At 42.5% G+C, this 19,220-nt stretch overlaps 2 protein-coding genes across 2 annotated transcripts in view; both read left to right on the top strand.

The window, feature by feature from the left end:
- The first annotated feature begins 50 nt into the window (after positions 1-50).
- LOC135106599 (uncharacterized) lies at positions 51-3,300 on the top strand. The gene has a single exon (XM_064015868.1). It carries the CDS (start codon positions 129-131, stop codon positions 849-851), a length of 723 nt encoding a protein of 240 aa, XP_063871938.1. The 5' UTR covers positions 51-128; the 3' UTR covers positions 852-3,300.
- A 198-nt stretch (positions 3,301-3,498) lies between these two features.
- The window catches only part of LOC135106594 (mucin-2-like), a 108,581-nt gene continuing 92,859 nt past the window's right edge, over positions 3,499-19,220 (top strand). The window contains exon 1 of the mRNA XM_064015854.1: positions 3,499-3,857. Within this exon, the coding sequence (XP_063871924.1) occupies positions 3,786-3,857 (72 nt within the window). The 5' untranslated portion in view covers positions 3,499-3,785. The remainder of the gene's footprint in view (positions 3,858-19,220) is intronic.

Genomic DNA, 19,220 nt, shown 5'->3' with positions numbered 1-19,220 from the left:
AAGGAAAACGGCTGATGAGTCTGCAACAACAGTTGTAGTGTGCAGGGCTGGGAGGGCGTAACATCTACTGTGGCGGTTCCAAGAAGGCAGGTGGGGTCACGTGAGGGACAACACGTGGCCACAGTGCCATGGCCTTCACGCTGGGACTTCTCCGTCGGCGGTGTCGACTGTGGGGTAGGAAGCGTGGGCTGGCGGTGTTGGTGGTGGCGATGGTGGGTACTGTACTGGCCGCCACCTACCTGCGGCACCTGGCACAGCAGCGGGGCGTCGAGACACAGCCTGCATGCACCGTCACACAGGAGCAGCGGCGGGGGCTGTACTTGCTGCTGGCTGCGGTTTCTGCGCTTCTTACACGCCTCTCCATTACTCATTTCCTCTGTTTTGACTCGCTCTGGGGCGCGGTGCACGAGTCCGGCCCGCTGCCCTGGGACCCTCATGCCCACCTCTGTGCCCTCAACGAGAAGGTGTCCCGCCATGACGAGGCAGAGTTGTTGCGGGCATTTCGACGCCGCGGCCTGGCGCTGGAGTACAGCTCGGCCGAGGGCCAATACACCATCAGGAACTCCTCGTCCGCCTTGAGCACGTTCGAGGCGCCAACTGTGCGAGTGGTGCTGTTTGAGGAGGACGAGAGGGTGCAAATGTTGCGACGTGTCGGGTGGCGTCGTCGGCTGCTGCCTCCAGATTGTGATGCTCACCCCAGCCTGCAGTGCTTCCCGCCCAACTTAGTGGTCTTACCCCTGCCCATCAGACCCTTTGGTCCCCTCAGCCTTCCCGCCCCAAGGGAAGATATAGACTTGCTCAAGTTCCATTACCCCGAGACGTGGTGGCGGCCGCTGCAGCCCCACTGCTGAGCACCGAGGTTAGCGAGTAAAATGAATGATGAGGTGAAGGCTGGACTGGTACGTGTGTGGCACTGGTGAGGTAAAATTATTCTAGACACAGTTTATACCAGGCAGACAACGTTGAAGAATGGCACATCGAACTTTTATCATTTAAACTATACCAAATCACCTGTTATTTAGCTCCCTACGAGGTGCTGATGATGTGAGTGCGAAATGAAAGAAAGGTAAGCGTGTAATTTAAATGTGAGTGATATTCGGGACCGTCTCATGGGAAACAAGGATTTGTGGGAGCGCTGCTGGCTCTACTAAGTCACTGGCAACAAGAAGGAATCCGGATGAAGTACTGTTTTGATATTGCTGGGACAGAATGCAAGTTGCATGAATTATGTGAGTTTCTCTTTGCACATTGCACCGCACTTAATCAAAGACTATGCTCCCCGTGCTCACTCGCATTCAAATCAGCCCGAGGATTATCAAAGCAAAATTTGTGTATAATAGGAATGGAAAATTATCAAGAGAAGTGTTTGATCTATGTTCTACTATATTGTAGACAACTCACATATTGCATGGTATTACTATTAGGCGTTCAGTGTAAGTTCCTGAGTTCTTACGAAGTTAAGCAGTTTATTGAAGAGAGGCGGGATGTCCCCTGTATTATGCGACGAACGTATAAGAGAATATCAAAATCTAATTATCCATAAGGGCATTTGCTTCCTAATATTACAGTGTTACTTGGCGCAATGTAATAATCTGCTTGAAACATTAACAGCTTTCTGCAACAAACCGGTGTCATCCTTTTGATACGGTCACCTTGCACTAACATTTCTCGCATCACAGTGCCAGTTCCCTGTTCGTATGCTTTAGTGCCAGTGTGACCTCATGTCATGTGTGTGTCATGTCTGACACTTGTTCCTCTCTTTAACGTGATGGTTTTACTGCCCATGACTTCTGTTATGTTGCTTGGGAATACCTAAGCATTATTATTGTTGACTGCGCGGCGAAAATTCCAACACATCATAGTATTGTACGAATAATAATAATAATAATGATAATAAGGTAAACATAATCGTCTTATCGAAACATTTTAGATATTTGGCTTAGAATATTACCGCAGAATACTCCTTTTATCATCACTGATGTTGCGTTCATTACTTGGTTTTATTGACCATAATAATACAGGTTTACTTAGCAGTACAGTGAACACATACAAGATCCTATTTCGGTCTAAATGAAGAAGCATACTCTTAAAAGGTTCAAATTAAGGTCTTAAAACATGTAGATATTCTTTTGTACGTAATAAGCGATGCAAGAACACACGCTGGTTTAGCTAAGGTGCGCTTGTCATCGTACTGCAGGAGGCAACGTGAATGTTGACCACGGAATGCTATGCGTAATGTTTTAAGACACACTCGAGAGCAGTGATAAAGATTGACTTCTTACTGTACTTATTCGGGATCTCAGCACGTCTAATGCATGCTGTCAGGCACAATGAATTAATGTCTAACCTTTCTCAGTGAGTATCCATCCCATCACGTGTCAAAGGATGCATTAGGCGGAAGGGAAAACCGATAGAGTAAGATAAGCAGCCAATATTTTCTGTACCATCATATTTGGAGCAAAAGACGTTGTAATGATAAAGGTAGACTAACAGAGTCCATGTATTGCATTGCCACAACGTTCATGTAACCTAATGCATTTACTTGAGCGGTAATGAAAGAAAAGCAGGTTAAGCAGTCAGCATATTCGCGCTGTCCGGGGCGTCTTGTTTGGAATGTCGGTAAACACGTGGGCGACCCTTTGGTACCACCACATCCAAGGCCAGTGTGCTGTTGGTATTCGGGGGACGTTCATTCCTCGTCGCTAAATGTAATGGACACACGCGTACTAAATGGTGCACCGCATGCCACATGAAACAAACCGCATGAAAGACTATGTTATATGAGCATGCCACACTTGCCTAAGTAAGTTAACACAATGCTATGCACCGCATGCCGAGTGAAACATGCAACACGTGTGTTTTTACGTAGGATGCCACAGTTATCCACTTATTAATGCATAAAAACGGGATGAATGATACTATATTAGCCTTCCCACAGTATGGTTTACCCCGTAATCAAATATGAATCATTTACTATATAGGATAGACCAGACGTGTTTGGCTTATTCAAGCTGTGGTGCAAGATATACAGCAGGTTAAGGATGGAAGCTGGGAAGGTGATGTTTGTTAACTCATTCAAGTGGTGCGTTTGTTTGTATCCATTCATTCTAATCACGTATCTCGCTTTGTTCTCATCTCGGAGGTTGAGTTTGGCTAGTATGTGACGGTCGGGTGTGTAAGTGTAGGCCGAGTGGTAGTGGTGTACTTCTGAATGGCTCTCCGAAGCAAGCCAAGCGTTCCTTTGCCGACAGGGACCGTGGCTTCGAGTTCGTCACTGTTGAGAATAAATGCTTTTCAGGACAGTCTCTTTCCTCTTCCCTGATCTTGATGACCAGTTCTTCACGTGGCGGAGAAAGATAAAAAGGTCTCAGAGAGAGAGAGAGAGAGAGAGAGAGAGAGAGAGTATTTTCTGTAAAGACTAACAGTAGGAAAACTCGATTGCAGTGATAAGAAGTCAGAACTTGTGTGTGTGTGTGTGTGTGTGTGTGTCTGTGTGTGTGCGCGCGCGAGCATGGCTAGTGGGCTCTTCAACAACGGTGGATGATCCCAACGCCGCCGCAGCGGGCCAGCAGTGGCAACGCTAATGTTAGTGTGTGCTCGGCGGTGGCGGGGAGAGTATGCTACTTCTGGCGCGGCTCACCATGACTGGAAGCTGATGTCACCGCAAGGAACTGCTGAGTGTCTCGTCAGTAGTTGTGACGGCGTGCTTTGCTGTGCAGGCCGAGTGTTCAGGTGGATGTGTGGGTTGTCCTCGTGTGCGTGTTGTGGATAAGAGGCTCGGAAAGATGTACTATAACAGGAGGAGTATGTACTATCAGAACTATCCCTACTTCTCACCGTTCGGCTACACGTCCGAGGTGAGTCTGCGCTGTGTCTTGTGTGAGTCCAGTGATCGAGTGTGCAATTAAAAGCCGTAAGATATACAATAAGGGAAGATGGAAGAAGCCATCACGAGATATTTTTAGTACATTATACTTATCATCCTATCATCCCTGTCCGTGAATTTGCTTTTAGTGAAGCAGTTATGTTTTAGGTAAATATATATATATATATATATATATATATATATATATATATATATATATATATATATATATATATATATATATATATATATATATATATATATATATATATATATATATATATATATATATATATATATATATATATATATATATATATATAATTTTATTTAATGTACTTGTTTTTATCTGGTATATGTGTTCCTTTGTGTGTGTGTGTGTGTGTGTATGTGTGTGGCTAGGTGTGGGTGCGCGCGCGTATGTGTGGGCGCGTGAGGGCACACGCGGACTGATGACCCAGCCCGGACTGGGCCGAGCAACGGGTTGCCCTGGCCCTAACTGACCCACTTGGCAAAGCCCTCGTCTGTACTCTGTGACAAATGCGACCACCTACTTCTCGCTGCCTTCTTTTTGTTAATTTCCTCAGCATGTCTGTGCGTCCGCCTTCTCTGTACCTGCCTGAATCTCTTTAACCATAGTAGGATAAGAATTCATAGTACCGTTACTTCACCGCCCGTCTTTCCATGCCTTCTATCCCTTTCGTGGCTAATCTACCCACATTTTCCTCCTCTGCCCTCACCTCTTCCCTTCTCCTTCCCTTGCCGAGGATTTGAACGTCGGGAGCTAGTGAGCCGAGGAATGTGTGATTTCTTGAGGTCACCGCCACGACCCAGAAGTTGTCAGTTCACTTAGTCATCCACTGCCACCTTGCTACCCGATCCCACCTGATGCTCATCATCTCTCATTCACCCCCCCCACCCCCCGGCCAAGGGGTTGCGGCTCCTGCATTGTTGTCCTCGTGGCGTGTCAGTGACCCCTTGCAGTCAGTATCGTCGCGCGTCATCATGCTCGCTATTATTCTTCGCGTGAGGATGAAAGGCGAAGGTGATTTGATAAGGAAATCTGATTATTTTGGAGAGTTCTATTGTAATTCTTAGTCTTACGCACGATAGTTAGTATTGGAAGAAACCCCATGAAATGATAGGGAATGATGAGGATAAAGCGTCACTGTTTTTCCATACTCATCAAAGGAACTCAAGGAAAAAGAGAAGATAATTTGGTAAGAGAAAACTAAATCTTCAAGACGCGTCGTGAAGTTGCATTCAAGCATAATCCTTAGTTATAATCAGGTTGTTTGTGCCGAGTCAAAAGGGAGCTTTAAAAAAAAGATTAGATACATTTATGGATGAGGATGATAGTCGGAAACAGGAAGGTATGTTTCATGCAGAAGCTGCCATGTGTAGCAGGCCTGATGGCTTCTTGCAGCTCCCCTTATTTTCTTAAGTTCTTATGTTGTCAATCATTATTACAGTCAAATAAACTTTCGGCAAAAAGAAGTGGTAAAGGTAAGCAAGAACACTACAGTAGGTATATTTCATAGTCGCTGCGTGAAGTCACGTGACACGCTCGCTAAGCTGCAATCAAGGAAATCCTCAAGAATGGGAAATAAATGGAATGAAAAGCTTAGCGGAGGATAACGTAATGCAGTGTTTTCAAGGTGTCCAATCATTTCTGAGAAGTGGAATAAGACGGTGTGGTTGCGGCAACGTTTTCTCAGCGGCTCAGAATAACTCTTTGGGTCGAGGAGTGAGTGACGAAGGAAGGAAGGAAGGGAGGAAGGATCGTGAGAAACTTCCCAACGCTGTAATCATAAATCTATTCTTTTTGGGTGACGGTGAAATACTTTTTGAGTGTGCCTGGAAAAAAAGTTGACATACCGATCCATGTGTGTGTGTGTGTGTGTGTGTGTGTATGTGTGTGTGTGTGTGTGTGTGTGTGTGTTTGAGGTAATAATATATAATGACAGGTAAGGGAACACGACTGACGACTGACACGGGTGAACTATTCCTCCCCCACAACGTACACACGCACACACACAAACAGGCAGACAGACAGACTCTCGCAATTCTTTCATTGTTTTCTCATTGAGTCGAGATAACAATATAAGACCTTTAAGCAACAGTGCGAGAAGAGAGAGAGAGAGAGAGAGAGAGAGAGAGAGAGAGAGAGAGAGAGAGAGAGAGAGAGAGAGAGAGAGAGAGAGAGAGAGAGAGCAATGTATTTGTTGTCCTTAAGAAATAGTCAGATATCCCAGGATAGTTAATAATTAGGAAGAATTCAACAGATAACATGATACTTGCCATAAAAAAAAAGAAAATAACTAATAACAAAACATTAATTACATAACCATTAATGTCAATGTAACTAACACGAATGAATACACAAATCAAAGCATCACTGTATAAAAATAAAATTAACAAGTATACAAACTACAACAGATCTTAAAAAATATAACATAGAAGAAAAAAAAACAATATAATAGTGCACTGTACATACTTTAAAGTAAACGAAAAAAATAAATAAACAAGAACAGTTATTACGTGCGTGCCGTTAGGGAAAGATTTTTTTTTTTCGTCATATTTTCGCTAGGTGTGACGGACTGCACCCTGGTTGCGTCATGGTGCAGTCCAAAGCGTCCAGGCAATACTTGTGGAGCGGTGGTTAGTTCCCGTCACCGTGCAAGTGCTATCAACCTTGAGGATCCGCACATGTACTGGTGGTAGAAGCCCATCACTCTCCTCTCCCCTTTTGTCTTTCCTTCCTTTCCCTTCCCTTTCCTTGAAACGTCTTAAGATTGCCTTCATATTTCTCAGTGTGTGTGTGTGTGTGTGTGTGTGTGTGTGTGTGTGTGTAGCGTGTACGTAACATCGATCTAGTGTGAAATGAAAGTACACAGCAGTACATAAAATAGAGCATGACTTGAGGTTACTGCGTCGCCTGAGTATTATTGTACACATATCAGAGACTCACAGACTATCGTGTTTATTTGGCATGTACAGTCGGCTCAAGAAGTCATGTTGCTGTTCCCTTCAAGGTGAGTCAAGGTGGAAACGTTCGTGGTGTCTCGTTCTTCCTTGAGTCGCCAGCCATGCCACCCTTCAGTGCTCACGCAGAGGAGTTCCTACAGAGGATATCCTATTTTTGATATATATATATATATATATATATATATATATATATATATATATATATATATATATATATATATATATATATATATATATATATATATATATATATATATATATATATATATATATATATATATATATATATATTTTTTTTTTTTTTTTTTATATCATTAGGTGACTCACTGCTCCTTTTTTTATTTTTCGTTTCCTCAATCTACGTTGCATTGTGAGGTGAAGAAGAAAAAGAAATAAAAAAAAAAGTTCAGCTTATCTCGCCCTTATGTTTTGACGGTCCTTTCTTGTTCTCGTTTTTGCTCTTCTTTGAATGTCGGATGATATAATTTAATTTTCCTGTTCTCAGTTGTGGTCTTTGATGAAATACGAATGCTCACTTTACCTACCTTCCACCTATGCAGCATTTTCACCTTCAAAAGTAAAAAAAAAAAAAGTTTGGTATGTTTTCAGTGGACGAATTTTTATCTTTTTTTTTTTTTCGACATTAGATGACTTGCAGTTTGGTTTTCCTGTGTGTTTCTTGGCGCGGTGGGAATGCCTACCTGCCTATATCGTCTTCCTGTCCACACACATCATCAAAAAGAAAGAAAAAAGAAAAAAAATATGTCACACTTCCTTCCTTCGCTTTCCAATTTGCCCCTTTTCTTTCTGTCCTTCCGAATTCAACAAAAGTACCAGTCTATACCAGCTTTCTATATGCGTGGCGTCATAACCTGGAAAAGACCAAAGTATACCGCACTTTTGTCAGAGCAACCTTCATTTCTTCATTTCAATACAGGCATGATGCGCGTCTATGTCTGTACGTATGTGTGACTACTCCTGAAGGCCTTTCGATTCATCCTAGCTTGCGTAGAGAATGCCTAGAAAATGCGACAAACAAGATCCGTCAGGGAGAAGAGGGAAAGTGGCTGCATCACGGGGTTACGCAGCGAAGAATGACCACCTCCCTTGGCCCACTAAGGGAAGGGACAGCAAGGATGAGTAATTTCAGCAAGGTCGCGTTCCTGTGCTTTTGTGATTGAGGAAAGGGGACAAGGATAGATGTAGGCAGGGAGACAGACACGAAGAGGGGGAGGGTGGGAAATGACAGGTGATGACTGCAGGGATAAAAGATTAAGGGGTGAAGAGGAGGAGGAATGAATGGAAACAAAGAGGAGAGGAAGAATAAATGGAAGAAAGATGAATTGGTAGAGAGATGGAAAGGAGGAGATAACTGGAGAAAGGAATAAGAACATATCTGAAAAGAGGGAAGAAGAGGAGGAGGAGGAGAATAGATAGAAGGAAAAATGAAAGAAATAAACGAAATAATGAAAAAAAGAAAAAGAGGAGAAAATGAATTAGGAAACAGAAAAATTGAGAAGAGAGAGGGAAGAATAGAAAAGAAGAAACAATAAAACCAAAGAATATACTGAAGGAAACAAACAAACAAACGCAGTAACCTTATATAATTACGTAACTGCTGTTATCAAATGGCTCCTCGCTAGTTTGAGCTCATGACGGGGTGTGAGGGAGCTGAGGCGAGGGAGATGTGAATGAGTGAGTGAGTGAAAGAGTGTAAGAAAGGGAGAGTTGTGAGTGCCGGGATACAAGAAGCAGGTACTAGTATTGTGTTCATTGCCAAGTTCACGGTGGACAGGCGGCGCTGTGAAGGAGGTAACCACATGACTAACTGCGGTCTACACCCTCTCTCTCTCTCTCTCTCTCTCTCTCTCTTCTTGAGGAGAAAAATGAGAGAGAGAGAGAGAGAGAGAGAGAGAGAGAGAGAGAGAGAGAGAGAGAGAGAGAGAGAGAGAGAGAGAATTTCTTACACCACCACCATCACCATCACTACTATCATTATTACCGTCTCCACACCATCTGCATATGCCGTGCCTTAAAGTGTGTGTGTGTGTGTGTGTGTGTGTGTGTGTGTGTGTGGATGTTTTTGAAGTTACTTCATATCCTGCATGAATTTCTTGCGCTTTTATAAATATTTTTGTCACTCGCATCATCACATTTATTTCTTTTTGATATTCAATAGTTTTCTTTTTCATTCGTTCGTTCGTTCGTTCTATCTCTTCCCTTCTATGCTCTATATTCCTTACCTATCTCTCTCTCTTCTCTTCACCTCTCTTTCATTCCTTCACCTTTCTTTCATTCCTTTCTTTATAGGTACTCACTTTACCTACATTTTTCCCGTGCCCTTCCTTCCATCCCTCATCCTGTTATCTCTTCCTTTCTTTCCTCTCTTACTCTTGCTTTAGATCAAATACTGCAACTTTTTTCAGTCTCATAAGGTCCGGAGAATATGTTGCGGTTAGATCTTCCTTTGTTTTCCTCTGCGTTCCTCCCTTCCCTCCGTCCGTCCCTCCCTGCCTCCTGCTGCCGCGGCGTCAGGTGGGCGGGTCCTGGGAGTGGGAAGCTAACGGTGTGCTGGGGAACTGGTACTGAAGGAGGACATGGAAATGCAATGCGGTGCTTTGGTTGTTCATTTCCTCTCTTCGTATCTTACTCTCTGTGTCTCTGTCTCTCTCTGCTGTGTATCTGTCTCTGGGATTGTCTATGCCTCTGTCTGCTTGGGATGACGTGTGTATGTGTGTGTGTGTGTGTGTGTGCGTGTGTGTGTATGTGTGTGTGTGTGTGTGTGTGTGTGTGTGTGTGCGTGTGTGTGTATGTGTGTGTGTGTGTGTGTGTGTTAAAGCTGACGGTTGTTTTATGTGCATTTTCTTCATAAACTTCAATAATGAGAGGTCATGAAGATACACACACACACACACACACATACACACACACAGTTAATAAGTGGAGGGAGGGAGGGTGGGGAGGTGGAGGAAGACAGCAGCGGTTGTGGTGGTGGTGGTGGTAATAATACTTGTGGTGAGAGTAGATTGTCAACTAACTGACAGACAGACAGGCTGTATAAATAAACGCTCAGTACAAACTTTTAACTTAATAAAAACAATAGTAAAATAAAGAGACAGCAACAGATTCACAAACACAAGGATTCACAACACAGTATCTCGACACAAGCAACAAACATGAAGTGTCTCACATATTCTCGGACATGCATTGAATCTTAGCGTATACCAAACTACTTCGCCTTAATCTCTGATGGAGTCGGCCGGTCTGATACTACGAGTAAGTTGTCGCCAGTACCTTATATTCTGTACATCTCCTTCACCCAGGCCCATCATAGCTGCCTCATGTCTCTTGCAGTTCCACCCTTCCATTTAACGTCCATATTCTGAAACGCTTCTGCTCCCTACCTCGACTGCTTTTTAAAGGCTATAGTTGAAGTTACACTGGTTTTAAAGGGTATTTTTACATTTCTAGTGACAGATTAACAAGACTTTTAGATTAACAGAAGAAACAGTCTTGAGAACCCAGCTATCATCTCTAGCCTTTGAAAATAGTCGTGATGAAAGAGTAAAGCGTTTCAGAACACGAGCATTAAATATCTGTCGTCTCTCGATCTTCACTTCTCCACTTGACTCTTCCACGGATTTTCACAGGGTTACCTTCCTCCATCTTCAAAATACGACCAAAATTAATGGAGCAAAGCTTGAACATCCTCTCAAAAACACATGCGGGATCTTAGCGGAAGGCAGTAGTGCAGTTGTATGATAAACTCCAAGCACCCTAACACAGGAACACGAAGCAGTTACGTATTATACACCAAGGGTCAAGTTTAGCCGCGCCGGGACGAGCTTAACATCTGCTTACAACGGGTTCACATCGCTCATGGCACGTTTTGCAACAAACACTCGTCAGAACATGATCTCAGTGGTTTTTGAGTATATTTTGTATTGTTGCTATCCTTACTACTACTACTACTACTACTACTACTACATAAACTCAGTGGCGTTTGAATTATTGCTATCTTTACTACTACTACTACTACTACTACTACTACTACTACTACTACTACTACTACTACTACTGCTGCTGCTGCTGCTGCTGCTGCTGCTGCTACTGCTGCTATTACTACTGCTACTACTAAAAGGAAAAGAAAAAAGGGCGTGTCTACGAAGGTAGAAAGTAAAGGGAAAGATCTAATTAAGAGAGAGAGAGAGAGAGAGAGAGAGAGAGAGAGAGAGAGAGAGCACCTGAATAGTAACAACTGACAACGTTATCAAGTCACCCCAGCGTCATGTATTAATTTTCCCAACAAAGTTTGCTTGCAACACTGAAATTCCACGATAAATGTCAAATAACATATGTTGATAGAGAGAAACTTAACGGCTTCCTTCCTTCCATAGTGTTTGGGAAGTGACGTTGTGAGTGACGACACCAGAAAAGAGAAAACGAAAAGGATAAACTGGGATTTCCTGAATACTGTTATGTTGGGGTAGACTTCGATAGAGTTCAGTGACCTCTCGCCTCCGCCACCTCCACTACCTTCGTCAGGACAACAACAGCTATGCCCTTATTAGTTCCTCTCCTTCTCCCCCTTTCGAAAGTCCTTTTCCTTCGTCTTCTTCTTTTGTTACTGTTGTTATTGTAGTTCTTGTTGTGTTTAATATCTTATTTTTTCTTATTCTTACTGGTATTATTATTCTTGGCTACTCTCATTCTTTTCCACACGCCAGTCCTTTTTCTTTCGTCTTGTTCTTCTTTATTACTGATGTAGTTTTTTTTTTGTTGTTGTTCTCCTTCTTACTATACTGCTACTATTTTTATTATCACTACTGTCATATCTACAGTAAGGGAGTCTCATTACATTGAGTTACGAACATGTGTGAAGTCCTTTTCCTTCATCCTGTTCTTCTTTGTTACTGTTGTTATTGTTATATTGTTGTTCCTAATTTTTTTCTTCTTACTACTACTGCTACTACTGTCATTATCACCACTCATTATCTACAGTAAGGGAGTCTCATTACATTGAGTTATGCGCATGCGTGAGTGCGTGCGATAATGGTCTTCCCTCAAGTCTTCACTCCCTTGAGAGAAGAACGCTCCACTGTGGCATCTGCTTCTGGCGGTGGCATCCGGGGCCAACAAGAAACGAGACACAACCGCTACGCCCAGGAACACTTCTTGCCCCGTGCAATTTTCTTGTTCCCTCTGCTGTCGGAGAATTTACGACTTGCTTCTCATCACGTGGAGAAGGAAGAAGTGGTGGTAGTGGTAGTAGTATGTAGGAAGGTGGTGTGCTGGCAAATCTTCTCGTCTTTTACTTCTTTTCTTTCTTTCTTCAATACTCAACACTGGAGACTGCATTGTGGTGGTGGTGGTATAAAATGCTAGGCAAACTTTACTCTTCTTCTTTTCTTACCTCGATGTCCAGGCAAGGGAAGAAGGAAATGAGAGGGAGGAAAGGAAGGGAAGGGAAGGAGAAATGAGATAAAGAGAAGAACGGGAGAAAGTGATAGTGGTAGTGGTGAAGAGACGGACAAGCCTCACTGTTCTCCTTTCTCCTGTTTCTCTTTTCCAACAATACAAGTCATCAGGCAAGGAAGGTAAATTATTATTATTATTATTATTATTATTATTATTATTATTATTATTATTATTATTATTAGTAGTAGTAGTAGTAGTAGTAGTAGTAGCAGTAGTAGTAGTAGTGATAGTAGAGAATGGTAATCTTTCCTCTTTTCCTTCTAAAATTTCGCTCCTCCTCGTCCCTCTTCCCTTCCTTCCTTCTCAGGTGACGCCCTTGAGACTCTTGTAAGGTCTAATCCACGCCTGGTTAATGTCACTAGTTCCCAGATGGCTCAAGGCGATGATGATTAGATTTACTAGTGAGCTTCAATAAACTTAACAGGATTATTAGGAAAATGCTTAAACTTGTATCTTCCTGCCGAGAGTTTATCATATTTACTTTATTCTGGGATGTGGCGAGAGGTTTGATTTATGTATTGACTGTTTAGATTTTCAGTTACCTATATTCTCTGGCAAATATTCTTACTTAGTTGTATTGTTATCAGAATAAACATATCTGAAATAAACAGTAATTCAATAAACGTTTGGAAAATATATACTTTTTTATGACAACGTGAAGATATTTGCGTATCAAGCAGTGAATAAATATTAACAGGAAAATCTGGTCTTAAAATTCAATCTTTTCCCTTTAAACTTTATTGTATCCGCTTCCAAAGATCTAGTGTTGCCATTCCTCTTTCCTTCCTTCCTGCTTCGTACACGGTGCATCTTAGCAGACACAGCAAGGTAATATACTCATTTGCACCCTTTAATCTATTAGGCTAATGTAGTTGGAACTCCCTACATAAATTTCCTCAGAGAACTTTTTATTTTTTCGTAGGTTTTGTACCTCTTGGCCATCTCCTATTACAAATACAAGCAAGAGAGAAAAAACTTGCACGCCTTCCTAGTTCGCAGCTACCTTGCCCTTATTGCCTCGCCTTAAGCCAGCCTCCGTTCACACACACACACATACACACACACACACACAGCCCGCTGGGGTGTTTGCCCTAATGATGACTTGACAACACCTCATTATTCCGTTCCGTATATTTATGAGCAACAACATTCTTGTAAGCGATGAAGCTGTCAGTGGCTGGCCAGGCTAATGAAAGGGAGGAAGGAGAAGCCTAGTCTTGCGTCTCCCATTCTGTGGTAGGTGACTTGGATTTTATAATATTTACTTTATTTTTTTTGCTGCATATTCAAGCATTATCCCAAGACAGGAATTAAGGTGTTTAATTCTTGAGTGTGGATAAGTATATATTATAATTATGAATCAAGGTGTGCTAAATATCAAATGAAAAAGAAAGGAAGGGGAAAATACAAGAGAGAAGGATCACAAACTAGGAAGGAAGGAGGAAGGTGAAGGAAGAATGAGTGCTGATAGAAGGAAAAAGAAAGAAGGAAAGACTGACAGAAGCAGAAACGGTGAATAAAGTGCAGTAAAAAAGAGACAGGAAGACTCAAACACAGGCTGGGGCGGAGCGTCGGAGGTAAACACGAACGGGGAAAGGAGAGAAGGCAAGACAGACAGCCGAACATTGAACAAAGTTACGCTTTACCCATGAAATTTAACTAAACCTGAACACCCTGCAGTAGCAACCACCTCCGTACCCTTTGCGTCTGTACCACTAGGCTGCACTCCGTTATAATTGGTGGTGGTGGCGGTGGGTTGCCCGGACAGGAATCTAAGAAATCTCGTTTCAGGGTAACATCATGGTTAGCCTAGCCATGGAAAATCGAGCAAGTTTCAGCGCCTAGTATCGTGTTTTATGTATACTCTTAAGTCCCGTGATCTGGTAAAAATGTATCATTTGTCAGGTTTTGCAGAGGGATTGCCAGCAAGCAGATCAGAGAATGTTGCATAGAGTGAGGGATATGACAAAGCACATTAGGAGTGAATGCCTGTTACCTGCTGATTCCTAACGATTGACTGTGTCTGTATTCATTATTTTACTTATTCATAGCCAATAGACAGGTTGGCTTTTTGATAGCTTACCATTATTCGCTTCAGATTTGGAGGTTGACATTAATACATTTTGGGGATTTTTCTTTTTTCTCTATCCTGGAAGGTTCCGTTTGCTTGACCCCGGAAAAAAAAATACTGGTGTTTGCATGACTGAATAATATTTCGATTACTTGAGTTGAGTGTCTCTTGTTAGTATTCTTCTTCCTTGTTCTTCCTCATTCCCTTCATTCTCTTTCGTATCTCCTCCGTTCTCTGATCTTCATTCCTTTCATTGTCTTTCACAGCTCCTCTCTTTGTGTGTGTGTTGCCTCTCCGCTCTTCCTCATTCCCTCCGTTCCTGTTCATCATTCCTCTTTACTCCACTTGCATTTTTCCTCGCTTTTTCTTTATTCCCTTTGTTCACGCCCCCCCATCCTCTCTTTCCCTCTCTTCAGCCTCTATAAACCTATCTCCTTCATCTCTTAATTCCTGCCTTCCTTTTCTCGTCCCATTCCATCTCTATCTGCTTTTATCTTCACGTCTCGTTCTCTTCCATTTGATCCTTCTCCGTCTCATCTTTCTGTCTTGTCAAGTCTCCTCCTCACACTAATAAGTAAATTCTTTGAGAACACTACAAAATCTTAATCCTTGTAAGTAATCCATGAAGTGAAAATGTATGGGCAGAGGGGCGTGCTTAAGTAGAAGAGGAAGTGAGGATGAGGGAGGAGAGAAAGACCTGAGGCGATAGAAGGCAAGGATAAGGAGGAAGGGAGGGAAGGAGGGAGACGGGATAAAAAAGGAAGGAGGGAGGGTAAAATTGGAGGAATGTAGAGTAAGAGGAGGAGGGAGAGGAGGGAGAGAGTGGATGGAGAGGAGAGTGGGAGGAGGGAAGGGAGAAAGAGAAGGGGGAAGCATGTAGAGAAGGTAGAGAATGGAAAGGGAAGGAGGGAGAGAGGGGGGAAATATGTAGAGGAAGGAGGGAGAGGAGCGGTTGGAGAGGGAGAGGAGGGAACGTATGGAGAGAGGAGGGAGGGAGGGGGGAGGGAAGGTAGAGACGAGATCTGGTTACCCTTGAACTTGAAAGGCAGTCATTCAGCAGGTGGTCAGAAGAAGCATTGAGGAGGGTAAGACTTTACTCAACTATATACGGAGCGTAGCACGTGTATCAATGCTCTCTCTCTCTCTCTCTCTCTCTCTCTCTCTCTCTCTCTCTCTCTCTCTCTCTCTCTCTCTCTGGCTCTTGTTTTCTGTTCATTTTTCACACAATTGGTGTTTAGAAGCGATTTTTTTTCTTTTGTTTCTTTCCAGTGGTGTTGTTGTTGTTGTTGTTGTTGTTGTTGTTGTTCTGATGGTGGTGGTGGTGTTGGTGGTGGTGGTGGTGATAGTTTTGGTGGTGGTGGTGGTTTTGCGTCGTGTCAGCATGAGAGAGGAGGAACAGGAGGAGAAGAAGAAGAGGAGGAGGAAGAGCCGGTTGGAGGAGAGATATGCATACGTAATATAGATAATTACACACACACACACACACACACACACACACACACACACACACACACACACACACACACACACACACACACACACACACACACACACACACACACACACGAACAAAACAAACAAAAAAAGGCGTTTCGTGTCTATGTATATATATATTTTCTTTTTTTTCTTTCACTCAAATGTTTTACAAAGGAGTGTCTTGTTTCACCTTGAAGAGCGACAGCCTAATACAGGAGGAGGAGGAGGAGGAGGAGGAGGAGGAGGGGAAGGAGTGGAAGGAGGGGCATACGACGAAATGAGAGAAAAAAACAAAAAACAAATAAACAAAAAGGAAAGATAGAGAGAGGAGGATGCTGATGAAGAAGGAAAAGGGAATTATTGGAGAAGAGCAGGCAGGAAGGACCAGAAGAAGGACAAAGAAGAGGAAGAGAAAGATGGTAGAAGAAATGCGAGAAGAAAGATGGCGAGAAAGAAAGAGATAATGTAAGAAGAAGTATGATGAAGAGGTGGGGGAGGGAGTGACAGGAGCAAGAATAACAAAAGAAGAAGAAAGATGAAGCCGAAGAGAAGAAAAATAAAGAAATAAAGAGCATGAGGAAGAAAAGAGCAAGAATAATCTGAGAATGAGAAGGGGGAGGGAGAAGAATGAAGAAGAAGAACAGAAGAAGGAAGAAGAGGAGGAGAACGACTAAGAAGGAGAAAAGATGACGGAGGAGGACAACAACGAAGAAGGAAGAAAAAAACAAGAAAAAACAGTAGAAGAAAGAGGAAGACGACAGTAACGATAACGAAGAGGACAAAAAAGAAAAAAAAATCTAATATTACGTTGCAGACTGTCTCCTATCTAACCCTTTTTTTTACATTCCGAGAAGAGAATAGAACCACGCAAAACTTACCTTCACCTTCCTCCACCTCCTCAGTAACTCCCTCCCTCTATACCTTTATCTACACGCAGCGGGCGATTCTCCTTTGTACTGCTTGAGGTAGTTACGAGGGACCCAAGACCTTACCTTGAGGAACTCCTGACCTGTTGTGCTTCTCTACCCAACCAACTAATTCTGGGGACCTTGAGGAACGCCGCTCTTCAGGTTCCTTCGAGGTTCCCAAGTGTTGTGTTAGTAAAGACTCATTTGTTTATGTTTGAGGACGTGTTAGTGGTTTCTGAAAATTATAATCAGCTGGAGGAGGAAGGGGTGGGAGCAAGAGGTGGGAGGAGGAGGAGGAGGAGGAGGAGGAGGAGGAGGAGGAGGAGGAGTTTTGTTGGGTATAAGTTTAATTCTTACGATTTTTTCTGTTTTTTTTTTTTTTTTTTTTAATGTGTTGAAGAAGGAAGTTTACGATTTGAGTTTGATTCATAGTGTTAGTTCTATTACTACTACTACTACTACTACTACTACTACTACTACTACTACTACTACTACTACTACTACTACTACTACTACTACTACCACCACCACATCATCAATAAGTGAATGGAAAAGGGAAGATAAGTCAATAAGTTAATCGGTATTCACTAGTAAACGTGTGTGTGTGTGTGTGTGTGTGTGTGTGTGTGTGTGTGTGTGTGTGTATGTGCGTGATGCCTCATCATGTACGCAAACACGTGACCTTCGGCGCCAGGTGTGTGTGTATGTGCTCGGTGTGTTGTTGGGCAGCCTCCTCCTCCTCCTCCTACTACTCCTCCTCCTCCTCCTCCTCCTCCTCCTCCTCCTCCTCCTCCTCCTCCTCCTCTCGGTCACTACTACGGACAACAACTTGACCCTGACTGATTCCACGTCATCCTCTTCTTCCTTTCTTCTTTTCATTCATATAAAAAAAAATACCGCATTAGTAGTAGTAGTAGTAGTAGTAAAAGTAGTAGTAGTAGTAGTAGTAGTAGTAGTAAAAGTAGTAGTAGTAGTAGTAGTAGTAGTAGTAGCAGTAGTAGCAGTAGCTGTAGTAGTAGTAGTAATAATAGCAATAGCACAACAACAACTTCAGGAAAACTATACTTATTTTTGCAGTAGTAGTAGTAGCAGTAGTAGCAGTAGTAGTAGTAGTAGTAGTAGTAGTAGTAGTAGTAGTAGTAGTAGTAGTAGTAACACCAACAACCACCACAGCAAAAAAAAAAAAAAAAAAAAATACTTATATCTTCCCATTTACGAGTACATACAATAACAATTCCTGAGGGCGTGGAAGCAGAAGACGGCAACGAACCATTGTCCTCCCAGCGTGTGTCCCTCGTTGGCAAACATTAAGAGTGCAGAGGGGCGTGTAGGGCGGCGAAGTCTCCTGCTGGGGGTGAAGGATGGGGGAGTAAGGGTAGGGCGAAGAGAAAATAAGGAAGAATGAAAGTGGTGAAGTAATGTCAGGGTGAAAGATACAGGGAAAGAAAAAAGGGAGAAGAAAGAAAAGTGTACGTAAGAAATTATGATGAAAGATGGAGAGAAAATGAAGGATTAGAGAGGTGAGGGTGCGTAAGAAATGAGGGATAGGGTAAGAGAAGAGAAGGGTAGTGATAAAAACAGGGTAATGACGAAAGGAAAAATAATAATAGCGTGATAACAAGATGGAGGAGAGTAGAGGGGATAAGAGACGAGAGGATAGGTGGAGGGAGAAGGGGGAAAAAAAAAAAAAAGATGATGGATGAGGAAAGGAAAAAAAAGGGAAAAGAAGAATAGTGAGATAAAGATGAGAGGGAATGGAGGATTTAAGAGTAGGAGGAAATGGTGTTTTGGGAAGGAAGAGGAGAGAAAAAGAGATTATAGTGACGTATTAGTTTATGTAAGAACAGATTCCTCCTCCTCCTCCTCCTCCTCCTCCTCCTCCTCCTCCTCCTCCTCCTACTCCTCTTCCTTGTCCTCCTCTTCCCCTTGGTCTAAAAATAGCAAGTCACTGAGGAAGAATGCAACGATTTTCCTCGGTATAGAATCTGGAATCTAGTCTTTTGGTCCTCCTTATACGCAGTTGTTTTTCTAATAATATATAACAATTTTCCTTTTTTTTTTTTTTGTGAGTTTCAATGTCATCGCTTTATTTCTGTGGTTATTTTGTAATGTGCGGTTTTTTTTTGTGTTGTATTGTGTTTTTTTTTACGACTTTATTTTTTTCATTGTTTTTATTCTTGTTCTTGTTCTTATCCTTGTTCTTCTACTTGCTTTCCTCCTCCTCCTCCTCCTCCTCATCTTCTCCCTCCTCGTTCTTCTTCTTCTCCATCTTCTTCACAAGTTTCTTCTCCTTTTATAGCATTGTTTTGTTCTTAAGTACCATCAAAATTATCCACGCTTCTTAAATTACTCCTCCTCCTCTTTTATCTTATGTTTTTTTTTCCTTATTTTTTATCGCTGTTGTGCCATCCATTCCCATTACCATTATTCACGC

The sequence above is a fragment of the Scylla paramamosain genome, chromosome 13 (assembly GCF_035594125.1).
Source record: "Scylla paramamosain isolate STU-SP2022 chromosome 13, ASM3559412v1, whole genome shotgun sequence".
NCBI classification, from domain to species: domain Eukaryota; kingdom Metazoa; phylum Arthropoda; class Malacostraca; order Decapoda; family Portunidae; genus Scylla; species Scylla paramamosain.
The sequence above is the reverse complement of the archived record's forward strand: the minus strand, read 5'-3'. Positions and strand labels throughout refer to the sequence as shown.